The sequence below is a fragment of the Oratosquilla oratoria genome, chromosome 39, assembly GCF_046742065.1.
Source record: "Oratosquilla oratoria isolate Oo_2021 chromosome 39, ASM4674206v1, whole genome shotgun sequence".
NCBI lineage: Eukaryota > Metazoa > Arthropoda > Malacostraca > Stomatopoda > Squillidae > Oratosquilla > Oratosquilla oratoria.
The window spans coordinates 42,959,091-42,973,018 of NC_134815.1; the positions used below are offsets into that span (position 1 = coordinate 42,959,091).

The window sequence follows — 13,928 nt, forward strand, 5'->3', positions numbered from 1 at the left end:
ATTTTGTTATAATGCTCAAATGTGAACCTAACATATAATAAAACAAGTTAAACAATATTTACAAACTTGAAATCACGTACAACTCGTTGAATTGCAAAATATAAATAATTTCCGTGTTTTCCGTGCAGGGAATCGTGACGTCACAGTTTATCCGTGTACGTCATCACTCGTCAGGTTCATCCGTGGATAGCAAGGGAAATTCCGTGAATGGCAGCCCTGGCCCGTGGGCGAAGGCAATGGGCGCCGTAGGCGCGCATACATACAGGGGGGCTTTGTATAAAGTATGAAAGGGGTCCTTGTAGTGGGAGGCGTCTGCGAGTCGGGCACGCAGTATACCACCCTTGCACAAGTTCACATTAGTCCTATGCCCAGTACACTATACTACAAGTAGATTTAGTTTTTTAAATAAATTATTTGTATGTTCTAAACGACCTACATTGCAGATTATACGCAGTGCCTTTTTTTGAGAGGTAATTATGCGTTGAAGATTAGTTTGATAAGTACATACATACATACATATACCAAGGCTTTTTCCCCCTTCCAAGGGAGGTAGCCAAAAAGGGAAAGGCATAAAAACACTCCCACCCATTTCATCCCTAAATACACTCCACACCCCTCCCACCCTTCCTCTTATCTGAGCACCTCCTGGATGACGGGTCATCCCTGCACCCCGCCCACCGCCCTGGGTCAGAAGCAGTGTCGCAAGACACAATACATCCACAGCAAGGCCGCTTCATTTAATCGGCGACCCCCCCTCTCCGTCCCCCTTTGCATATAAGGCGAGGACGGGGAGAAATCCCTTCGGGCTGCGTCAAATTTACTCACACATACTACCCCACCCCCACCCCCCCGCCCATTCCTCCTCATGCAGTCACAACATCATCCATATACAACCATTCTCCACTCACCTCTGTCTTCCGTCCTCTCCCTTCCTTCCTCAACAGTCATTCCCCTCTTCCCCAAAGTCCCCTTCACCCCATCCATCCACCTCATCCTAGGACGTCCCCTCATGTTCACTCCCTCCACATCTGCCTTCCATACCTCTTTTACTAGTCTTTCTTCACTCATTCTTTCCATGTGTCCAAACCATCCTAATACTCTTTCATCAACCCTATCTCCCAAATCCTTTTTCACCCCTGTTCTCCTCCTCACCTCCTCATTTCTCACTCTATCCAGCCTAGTAACCCCCACCATACTTCTCAGACACCTCATCTCAAACACATTCAAACTCCTTCTCTCTTCTTCTCTTATGTTCCACGTTTCTGCCCCCATACAGTGCTGATAAGTATTACCCCAAATTTCTGAACAATAGTTTAGGTATGGTAGTAGTAGACTACAGTAAATGGTACGTAGGGTATTTTCATTGAGGATATTTCTCATTTTATGCATTATTCCTAAAGTTTTGGACATCTTATTTATCACGTAATTTATATGATGTTTCCAATTAAGTTGATCGTCTAAATACACGCCTAGGAATTTACTGACGGACGCTTTCTCAATAATTTCGTTGTTTATTTTGATCGGCTTAGTGCTTTCATCATCTTTGTAGAAAAGCAGGTAGTTAGTTTTTGATACGTTTAAGGATAGTTTATTGGCTGAAAACCAGTTGGATAGCTGACATAATCCTTCATTAATTGTCTTGATCAGTTTGTCGGAATTTATATCGAAGCATAGAATGGTGGTATCGTCGGCGAACAGTATAAATTTCATAAGGTTGGATACATTTGTAATGTCATTAATGTATAGTAAGAATAGTTTGGGTCCTAGAACTGAACCTTGAGGTACTCCGCATGTAACTGGTAGAATATGTGATCTTTCTTCCTCAATGGCTACATATTGTTTCCTGTTTTTGTTTTGTTTTTTTAGATAACTTTTTAACCAGTCATTAACTTTACCTCTTAGCCCATAGTATTCGGCCTTTCGAATTAGGATTTCATGATTTACTGTGTCAAATGCCTTTTTTAGATCAATGAATATGCCGGCTGTCTTTTTCTTTTGTTCTATATTGTTAGTTATCTCTTCAATTAATTCCATTACTGCTGTTGACGTTGAAAGATTTCGTTGAAATCCATATTGACTATGGTAAATGACGTAATTTTTTGTTAGAAATGAGTCAAGGCGAATTGTGAATAACTTCTCAAGAATTTTGGAAAACTGTGGTAATAGTGAAATTGGTCTATAGTTATTATAACTTGATTTGTCGGCTGATTTGAATATCGGTGTTACTTTTGCTATTTTCATTGCATCTGGAAATATTCCTTGTTCAAATGATTTATTGCATATTGTCAGAAAATTATTTTTGATGATAGGCATAATTTGTTTTACGAGGTTCATATTGATTCCTGTGCAATCGAGTGATTTCTTGTTCTGCATTGATTTTACTGTGTTCATAAGTTCGTTTTCCGTGACGGGTTTTAAGAACATAGTGGTATTTATTCGGTGTTTCAAAAAGGTCTCATAAGTTTGATGTGTTGTCTTTATTTGTTTCGCGAGGTTAGGTCCTACACGGGAGAAAAATTAATTAAATTCGTTTGCCACTTCTTTTTTAGTTTTTCCGTTTTTAATAATGTCTATGAATTCATCGGTGTTATTATTTTTGGGCCTAGTTAAGTTGTTTATTACTTCCCATGTCTTTTTTATATTACCTTTATAATTTTCAAGCAGTGTGTCAGTATTTTTTCGCAGTTGCGTAAAATTGTTGTAAGTTTGTTTTTGTACACTTTGTATTTGTTTTCGTCTGTCAAGGACTTGCTTTTAATAGATTTCTTGTAAAGTTTGTTTTTCTTTCGACACGCGTTCTTAAGACCGTTTGTAAACCATGGTTTTGAGTTTACGTTACATGGTTTTATTTCTACTTCTCTCTCTGGGCAGCATTTGTTTACATTCCTCATGATAATGTTTACAAATTCGTTATATGATAGATTGGCGTAATTACCTCGGAGTTCACAATATTGGTGAAAATGTTATCTATCATTGTTTCACTTGTATTTGTTATTCGGGTTGGTTTATTTATCAAAGGATATATACCTAAAGAGAAAATCATATCTGTAAAGTGTCTTGTTTGTTCGTGAGTCTCATACTTAAGTAAATCTATGTTGAAGCCAACACAGAGATATAGGTTTTTATTTCTAAATGGAGTTATGCTTTCTTCAAGCATATTTGTGAACTTATTGATGTTTGTGCCTGGCTTTCTGTAAATACTTGTTATGACGGTATTTTTTTTTTTTTTACTGAAAATCTCAACAGTTACGCAATCAAATAGGTTTTCATGCGAATTAGTGGATTGATTTATTAGTTTGCATGAATTTTTTTTTTATGAAGATAGAGACTCCGCCGCCTTTTTGGATCTGTCTATTAACACTGTAGGGAGTATAGTCTTGTAGGAAGTTTACTAGACATCCTGGGTCAATCCATGTTTCGCTTATCACTATAACGTCAAAGCTTTTATTGAGTAACTTGAGATAACAGTCAATTTTCTGATAATTAGCGTTTAGGCTCCTTGCATTAATGTGAATTAGTGTGAAACCATCAATATCACGAAATACTGTGTCAAATTGTGTATCACTATAGTAATCGCTGTCTTTTGTTAGTTTTGAGTAGAAATTTAATTAAATGTCCGGTCAGTCAAACGTCCGATCGGTCAAATGTCCATCGGTCATATGTGTTGCAAGAAATACATGTAAATTGAGTGCCATTGGATCATTTTATACAAGAGTGCACATGCGCACGCGCATGCATTAGCTACACGACGTCAGATCTTGGTGGTAGCAGCAAACTTCAATGGGAACCTAATTGTGTGATTTGACCTGCGGTCAATTTGGCCTGACCTGAGGGTCACCCGCCGAGAACACCTGCTTTTTCAAACCGGCAGATTCGACCATATGAATGATATTAGTTATTATAAATTATAATTTCTTGTAAATATAAATTATATAGAGTTGAAACAAATACTGAGTGTCCATACTCAGTTTCATACTGTACATAAATGTAAATAATATAATTGGACGAAAGATATTACAATAATAAGTGTAAGGTTATGCACATAGGTAAAAATAACCAATTACAATTTATTTGGAAACTCGTTAACAAAAGTGGATAGTGAAAAGGATCTCGGCGTAATTATCAGTAACTATCTCAAATCACCTAAGCAGTGTATTTCAGCCTCTGAGAAAGCAAATAATGTTCTATGATTGATTGCGCGATCTTTTGATTTCAAAAGTCCATCTCTCATTAACAAGCTATATAAATCGTTAGTTAATTCACATTTGGAATATGCTGTTTCAGTATGGTCACCAAATCTCATTAAAGACATTGACTGATTGGAAAAAGTACAACGGCGAGCCACAGAACTGATTCCAAATATCAAAAATAAAGCATACGAAAATCGACTAAAACATAGGAATCTATTTTCCCTAAATAAGCGTAGGCTCAGAGGTGACTTGATACAGGTGAATGAGAATCAGACAAGAAACAATTGACTCAAATTGCAGAGCTGGGAGCGTTAACGTAGGGCAGGTAGTGCATTACAGTCAAGGCATAAACATCAATGCGTTAACGTTGATGCGTTACCGATCTTAATTTCCTTTATAATAATTTTGATGAAAAAACAAACAAATGAAATGGAGAAGTATTTACTTCTTACAAATATTCCTAATAAGATATTACCTAAACTACAACATTAACATTCCCTATTCTAAAACATTAAATAACCAGAGCTGGACATTTGTGTTACTGCGTTAGTAACGCACTACCTGTCCGGCGATAACACGCTCAGCTCTGTCAAATTGCCAGGAAATATATTTAATTTGGAAGTGGGTAGAAACAACTTCGCCAACCATGTACTTAATGAATGGTTGGCAGTGCAATTTAGTTCAGTTCAAAGCTTTAGGATTCGTTTAGATAAACACCCAAGCAAAATGCTGTAATGCCTGCCATTTATCTTATACTATTTGTTTATTATTTTATTATTTTTGTTTGTTTATTATTATTTATCTGATTATTATTTATTATTATTTATCTGTCCATTTATTAATGTTTATTATTTAACTTTACCTATTTACCTACTTATTTGAGTCAGTATTGTTTATATTACCATCATTTTTATTTATTTATTCAATTATTTATTTATGTATTTATTTATCTATTTGTTTATTTATTCATTCATTTATCTATTTATTTATCATTGTTATAATTTTTTTGTATCCGACCTAGTTATGGACCAAAAGGTCTCCTGTCGGCATGCTCCTTTGTAATCCTTTGTAACCGCCACCATTTGAATTCTAAGTGTAAAATATATTGTTGGCAACCGCCACCATTTTCTTCGTCACCTTCGCTGATGGAAAACGCAGTCACGGAGGCGACGCAATAAAGACCAGAAGCCACGAATAGTTTATCTCCAACGCCTCCAACCAATGTAGAATAAATCAAGTCTACATATGTCCTCTCGGCCAAATGTCCGCTCGGCTAATTGTCCATCCGGCCAATTGTCGATCGGCCATCCGTCCGGTCATGGTGTGTGTGTGTGTGTGTGTGTGTGTGTGTGTGTGTGTGTGTGTGTGTGTGTGTGTGTGTGTGTGTGTGTGTGTGTGTGTGTGTGTGTGTGTGTGTGTGTGTGTGTGTGTGTGTGTGTGTGTGTGTGTGTGTGTGTGTGTGTGTGTGTGTGTGTGTGTATGTGTGTGTGTGTGCGCGTATGCCCGCGCCTCTGTGTGCGCATGTCTGTCACTATGGGAGTTAATACTCACCATAAGAGGACGTTGGAAACTGATTTAAGAGACACGGGTGGACGTGAGAGAGAGAGAGAATATTCCAGGCGCTCACATGGAGAACCCGCCACAGATTCACCCTGGCCTGGCTCGACGTGTCTGTGCCTCATTTGCAACAACCCGGCACCCCGCACAGCGGGTCTGGTGATTTTGACAGGGGCAGCTCGGTCAAAATCAACCATATGTCTCCAGCATGGTTGTCTGTGGTTTGTCCTCCCACGCTTCCACTCACCATCGAGCTCAACGAGGGAAGAGGCCGTGTTGTGAGACTCGGTCTCAGCCAATTACTTACATTCATCAACGTCAGCTCCGGAATTCATGGCTGGAGGGGCAAGTTGAACAACCACGTCGGGAGTTGTTTGGACTGGGAAGGAAGGGTATCTACATGGGAGACCTTGCTCTGCGTGTGAGTAAAGTAGCGCGCGATGATGGTGGTGATGATGATGATGATGATGATGATGATGATGATGATGATGATGATGATGATGATGATGATGACGATGACGATGATGATGATGATGATGATGATGATGATGATGATGATGATGATGATGATGATGATGATGATGATGATGATGATGATGATGATGATGATGATGATGATGATGATGATGATGATGATGATGATGATGATGATGATGATGATGATGATGATGATGATGATGATGATGATGATGATGATGATGATGATGATGATGATGATGATGATGGAGGTGATGGTAGAGGTGGAGATAGTACCAAAGAGATAGTAATTGATACATGGTTGACGTCATCTTCTGATTCTACATATATCGGAATTGGGGAAGGTGCGCCTTTCAGGGCTGGATGTGGTTTTGCTATCGGCTTCATATATTCGTATGAATTACTGATATGGTAAGATAAAGATGAGTCAATGTTCTCGATCGAATTTGAGGTTCCTTATCATGAACAAGTACCGATAGAAAAAAGTGCTATCTCAATTTCATATTTCGACATTCATCTTTAATCAAGAACTTCCAATTCACTTTAGATTCCTCTTCCTCCTCTCCTCCTCCTTCTTCTACTCCCAATCCTCCTTTTTTTTTTTTATAATGTTTATCTACACACGGGCCTTTCTCTATTCGGAGGCCCGTAAGTGTTGAGCCGCTCTGTGTTCAGCTACTCCGGCGTTTTTGTAGTTATCTGGGCGGAGGATATCCGACCAGGATGTGGGCAAGCCGTTCTATGTTTTCGGTGATGTTGTAAACTATGTCGGCTCCAGTCTTCCAAGCTTCGGGGGCCATGGGGTTGAACTGTCTACCTCTTCCAAGGGCGATGGTGTGAGCGCACTCTAGTAGGTAGTGAAGGAGAGGTTCTGAGGTGTTCATCCCGCAGTGGTCGCATTCCCTTTCCTGTCGTTCAATGATTTCCCAGGAGCATTTGTACCCCAGCCTGAGCCTGTGGATGATCACGGATAATATCTCTGTCGGCGATCTTTTTCTTCCTTCTCCTCCTCCTCCTCCTCCTCCTCGTCCTCCTTATTCCCTTACTTCTCCCTTTCATCTTCCTTCTCGTTATTTTCTTTCTCTTCCTTCTCCTCCCCCTCCTCCTTCTCTTCTTCCTCCTCTCCCTTTCCTTCTTCTCTCCATCTTTCTACCTCCTACGCTTCATTCTCCTCCTTCTACTCTTTCTCTTCCTCCTCCTCCTCCCTTCCTCCTTCTTCTCTTCTTCCTCTTCCTCCTTCTAATCCTCCCTCTCCTCCTTCTCCTCTTATTCCTTCGTCTCCTCCTCCTCCTTTTCTTTCTTCCCCTCCTCTCCTTTATTTACCTTCTCTTCCTCTCTACCTTATATTCCTCTTCTTTCTCCTCCTCTCCTCCACCTTCTTCTCCGTCTCCTTTTCATCTTCCTTCTCCTCTTCCTCTTTCTCTTTCTCCTCTTCCCCTCCTCCTTCTTCTCTTCTTCCTATCTATCTTCCTAAATTTCCCTCTCCTCCTTCTCTTTCTCCCAATCCTCTTCCCATCTCCTCTTTCTCCTCCTTCTCCTCCTCCTCCTCCCCCTCCTCCTCCTCCTCCTTCTTTCCCTCCTTCTCATCTCCGTCTTCCTTCTCTTTCTCCTTCTCTTCCTCCTCCATTCCCTCTCCCCCCTGCCCTCTCCTCCTCCTCCTCCTCCTCCTCCTCTTCCTCCACCACTCAAGTCAGCAAGCTCTATACCAATGTGTTTGTGTCACTAGTAGACCGACAGCCACTCAGCGTGCTCACCGATTTGGAAAACGGAGTGATTTTCAAAGCTCAGTAAGCAGATCTGAGGTCGTTCGTCGTAAATTGACCTTCAAAATACCTTTCCTTGTTTATATTCTTCTGCGTGTTTCTTTAAGTATACATTCTTCTTGATCTGCATAAACTAATCTCAGGTTTTACCAAGACCGTGGTATATATGTTTCTGTTGAATTATATTTGAGATTTTTACTTTAGTCAAAATTTATCGAGACCGTGTTGGGTTTGTGTACGTGAGCTACAATTTGTTACGAATATAAAAGATGCTGGCAGAAGACCTTTCGATTGAATAAAAAAAGACTATTTTCAATTACCAATTTTGCAGTGTCGGTTTTTACGTGTGAATTATTATTTATTCGTTCATGGAGGTTATCTATATCGATGGAAAGCATAATGGGCGGTATACTAAACCTAAGGCACTTCGTTTGTCACTTGTTTCGCATTTTCCTCTTAGCATTAATCTATTTTTTCTACTTCCTTCCAGAAAATTATCAACTTGCCCCCACATACCACCAAGTCCTGTGTTCAATACTTCTTATTTTCAATGTTATTATTTTGAGTCTTCTAATACTTTACAGCCAGTACATTGACTTGCAATTCCTCCTGCGACATATTATTTGAATTAAGTCCTTTCTAAACAATGAATCCTAATATTTTGTTGTCATTATATCCCTGATCTCTCAGTTGTATCTTAAGCCCGTCACACTTCCGCGTCGTGAGTTCGTTTGAGCGTTAACGACTTAGGTTACAATTTTTCATTTTTCGAATCTCCAATCTTGAAATCACCTTTGTGTCCAATATTGATAAGCTAAATGACAAACTAAGAGAAGTTAGACCTAGACGAATATTAGATTAATTGTTGAATTGTCCTTAATGAAATCTAGAGTAATGTAAGCGAAGTCGTCTTCCAGCTTTTCAAATTCACAACATTTGACGATAACCTTGAATGTGTGACCAGGGGCTTCAGTATGATTTCAGAATATTTTGGGTCGATGTGATTTTCAATTGATGTTTTAGTTCTTGTGGGTCTCCTTCTTTGTAGTCTGATTTTTTTCTTTACATTTTCTCATTTATCTTGTTTATATGAATACTATAAGAGTTTCCCTTGAATTTTTTTTTTTGTCCTTTCCTTCATGTGGTTCATTGTGTCGATATATTCTATATACTAAGAGCTTTCCCCCCCCCCTGACAAGGGAGGTGCCCATTCTACTCTTATCTACCAACCTTTCCCCCCTTTCATCTTAGCTCCTCATGGTTGAGGGGTCATCCCTGTATCCCGCTCACTGCCCTGGGTCAGAACCAATGTATCAAAACACAGTAAATCCACAGCAAGGCCGCGTCTCTTCATCGGCGATCCCCCGATCTCCCTCCCCTCATGCAGAAAAAGAGAAGATAGGGAGAAATACCTTCGGGTTGCGTTAAAATATCATTCACATAATATGAGTACGACCTAACCCCCATTCCCTGGCCCTCCCTTCCTTGTATAATAGTTCCATCTATACATATTCATTCTCTACTCATTCCTATCTTTTGTCTTCTCACTTCTTTGCTCAACAGACATTCCCCTCTTGCTCAACACCCCCTTCACCCCATCCATCCATCTCATCCTCAGTCGTCCCCTCAAGTTCACTTCCTCCACCTTTGCCTTATACTACTCTTTTACTATTTACTTTGTATAACTATCAAATTATATACAACTATTAATCTACTATTATTTTTTCTACTAGATTTTTTATTCCTAACGTTTTCTATTTTTCTATCATTTTCTATTATTTTTTTGTTTTTACTATTAAACTAGATATTACTATTTACTATTTACTTTTACTACTTTGTCTTTATTAGAGAAAATCTCTTAATCATAGAGATATTATGCTATTTTATTGTGCTGTGACTGTCCTTCCGTTATGTTATCACAACCTATCACAACACAACCTATCACAACCTATCACAACCTCTGTTAACACTGTCTTTAATATTTCTTTGAGTATATATTTTCATCTTCGCCTTTCCCCTGTGGTAGGGCGAAGGAAGACTACTGCCACCGAGCCTTCCCAATCGAGTCGTAAAGGCTGCTAAAATGGGAGGGAGTGTGAAAAGTCAAAATCAAGTAATTCATATATTAGATATATCTTATTTCCTGGTGTAGTAAAAAAGTAGATAATATAAGGAGTGGAATGCTTGTGTAGAAATTATTTTAGTTAATAGAATATCAGAGGCCTGCTATACCAATCTTTTCTCACAATTAGATTTTTATTGCATCCTCATCGATGAGAAAATAGTAGAAGTTACCAATAAGTAAACAAAATTCATCTAATGGCCTATATTTGCCAAATGATTAGTTTATTTTCTATTACAATCTGCATCTACTATTGTACTTTCATTTTAAATCGCAATGAATAAGATCTCTTGAAATAACTATAATTTTTTCAACCGAAAAAAGAAGAACATATAGACTGCATGCAAACTGACGTTTATGCATTTATCATTCGTCGTGACATCACTTAATCTTGTATACACTATGCATGCATACTTAATCAAGATTCTTTACCTTTCAACAAGGCTAAATTTTTTTCATATATCTGATGTTGAGAAATCAAGGAAGTAGTAGACTAAAGGCTGCAGCACATTCGCTAACGTGCTACTTGCTTTTGTTACTTCGTTAGAGTAGTTTAAACGACTTCGGTTACAATATTTTAGACTTCCATAAGAACATTTCAGTAATGTGGCTAACGTTTGTATCGAAAAACTTCTCACTATATGACGTATCAGTAATTTGACATTTGGAAATTTGAAAAACAAAATGTCGTAACCGAAAGCGTTACTACTCAAACGAAGCAAAAACAATTAGCAGGTATGCCTTAGTGTGCCGTCACCTACTTGTAGGGCTACAAATGTCAGAGTTTTATTAACATCATCGTGAAGTTAAGTAGATTGTTACAATACTCTAAATATTTTTTCAGATAATAGGAATATATAATTTATACAACGAAAGTGTTCCTGATGGAAAATATTTGTACATACGACGGCTCGACGGTACAGATATCTAAGGAAACTGACAGGTTTAAACGCGACACAGAAAACGAAAATGGACACGATGGACTAGGGGAGACTATTTCTTCCACGGTCGAATACCTCCTCGAGCTTAGCGGTTCTCCAGGAAGATGGAATTATTTTGTATTTTTCCTTGCATTCTTGGGTAAGTATATGAGAAGGTTCCTGTGATTTATCATTATGCCTATCATCCTGTTACCACCGTTGTTACCGACTAGATCGTTTTCCCTCAAAATAGTCTATTGTTTTGTTTATGTTATTAATCCTGTTTGGAACATTTTAAGGATTACAAAGGAGGAACATGCCGACAGGAGACCTTTTGGTCCATAACTAGGTCGAATGCAAAAAACAAAACAAAATAATAATGATAATAATGATAGATAGATAAAAATCATGATAATATAAATGATAATAAATAAAATAAGTAAATAAAAAATAGGTAAAGTTAAATAATACACAAACAGGTAAATAATAAATAATAATAAATTGACAGATGAATAATAATAAATGATAATCAAGGCAATAATAGTAATTAAACAAACAAATAATAACAAACAAACAAATAAATGATATAAAATAAATGGCAGGCATTACATCTTGCGTAGGTGTTTCTTTAAACTAATCTTAAAGCTTTGAACTGAACTACATTGCACTGCCTCTGCAGGAAGTTTATTCAATATATTAACTACACAGTTGGCGAAGTTGTTTCTACCTACTTCCAAATTAAATCTACTTCCTGACAGTTTGAGGCCATTATTTCTTGTCGGATTCTAATTTAGTGTGAACATTTTGTCACTTGTGATGTTATCAATTCCCTTTAGAATCTTGACCTGTAACAAGTCACCTCTGAGTCTACGCTTATTTAGGGAAAATAGATTCATATGTTTTAGTCGATTTTCTTATGATTTATTTTTTATATTTGGAAACAGTTTTGTGGCTCGCCGTTGTACTTTTTTCCAACATGACAATGTCTTTAATAAGATTCGGTGACCATATGGAAACAGCATATTCCAAATGTGGACGAACTAACGATTTATAGAGCTTGTTAATAAGAGATGGACTTTTGAAGTCAAAAGATCGCGCAATCAGTCCTAGAATCTTATTTGCTCTCTCTGAGGCTGAAATACACCGCTTAGATGATTTGAGATCGTTACTGATAATTACGCCGAGATCCTTTTCACTATCCACTTTTGTTAACGAATTTCCAAGTAACTTGTAATCTCACTTACTGTTATTTTATTTCTCCATTCTATCACTCGTTCCTGATTCCTACTCTTTATATTCCATTGCCACATTGTTCTGTTCTTCCATTGACCGCTTTACTTTATAAAGAGGTATTAATAAAAAAAATTATGAGATTAATTTTCTAAGAAATCTATCCACAATGACAATTCGTGGGAAATAAATCTTAGACGAAGAATTAGATTTCTAAATTGATAAAATTGGTACGTCGCTCTGGTTTTGTTTAAGGGCGATATCCACCATCCCCTTTATGTATCAGTAACTAATGATTGTAAGTAAAAGCTTGCAGCGTTATCTAATCTTTGAAGTTACTGCGATAATGAAACTCATTAGCTCTGATTTCTTACCGATAGTTCTTCATAATAAGATAAAATCAAAGTCAGATTTGGTTAGGTTAGTTTGATTATCTACAAAAGATGACGAATATTTCGCGCTTTCTCGTTAAAGACTTGTCAAAAAATAAATGGAGCTATTATTGTTTCCAAATATTTCTTATTGGGAATGATTTTGTGAAGAACTTACGGTGGTATTCTTAAAAGAAAAATATTTCCTTACATGAATCTTATATAAATCACTGGAAGGGAAAGATTTATATAGGGGAAGGATTTTTCTAAGAATACCACTGTAAGAATCTGACTGTGGTATTCTAGGAAATCACATAAGTTTGTACCAAGGTTGAGGTGGAGAGGAGCATTAGTGTCATTGGCAACTAGAAAAGAGGTATGACCTTTCTTGGTGGTAGTGCATAAGGCTGAATTCAATTATATGCCTTTGCCACGGGTGGATTCTGGCTTACAGAGAACATCGCATTCCTGAGGTCGGAAAATGCGAAGCTGTACTTTGCAATACTCATGTAGTGGAAGAGTCACGGGTCTTTTTAGCACTGCACGAGTAGTACGACACATGGTGGAAAGCACATCGGAAACAGGGGAGGAAGTAATTACTAATTCATCTAAGTGAGGAGAGAAATGGTGTTGTGTTGGAGAGAATTCTGGAGAAGGGGGAGGACATTTGGTATTCCGTTTCCTAGATTTAGACATGCGAGAAGAATGCATTCGCTTCGTACGGTTGGAAGCTTTGATCAAAGCAGTTTCACTGGAAGGAGGGAGTGAAGTCTGAAGAGAAGGTGCAGACGGTGGCTGTACAGTGTCCTGGGAAGTGGGATCTAGAGGAGACAGGGAGGAAGTACTATCCAATAGAGGAGTCTGAACTTGGTCAGGGGGGGGGGAAGAGGAGGAGCAGCAATGGTGGGAACTGAAACAACTTGTATGCTGTGGTGAGGGGAGGGGGATTGCGTAGAACTGGGAACTGCAGGAAGTGGTGTAGGTGTAGTCACCAATGGTAGGACAGGAATGAAATCACGACCATAAGCAATCCCATGATAATAGGGGTAGACGATAATTCCATATTGCTGCATAGTGTATAGGCCCAGAACCACATCTGCAGGAAACTGTACATCAGCCACACAAAGGGGAATTTGAATATCTTGACTTTGAGGATGGAAACTGATAGGAAGATGGATCTTACCTAAAACTGGAAATGGAACACCATCTACGTTAGTAAGTTGTAAGTCGGGGGAGGGGGGTTTCCAAGAATGTGACACGCTTATAGGAAAAGCGGAGTTTGCGGAAGGTGGAAGAGG

At 38.3% G+C, this 13,928-nt stretch overlaps 1 protein-coding gene across 3 annotated transcripts in view; it reads left to right on the forward strand.

Moving 5' to 3' along the window:
• The first annotated feature begins 7,887 nt into the window (after positions 1-7,887).
• LOC143020381 (solute carrier family 22 member 7-like) overlaps positions 7,888-13,928 on the forward strand; it is a 51,700-nt gene continuing 45,659 nt past the window's right edge. For all 3 annotated transcript variants that reach the window (XM_076176777.1, XM_076176778.1, XM_076176779.1), the window contains exons 1-2: positions 7,888-8,011; positions 10,954-11,189. In XM_076176777.1, the coding sequence (XP_076032892.1) occupies positions 10,994-11,189 (196 nt within the window). In that variant the 5' untranslated portion in view covers positions 7,888-8,011; positions 10,954-10,993. The remainder of the gene's footprint in view (positions 8,012-10,953; positions 11,190-13,928) is intronic.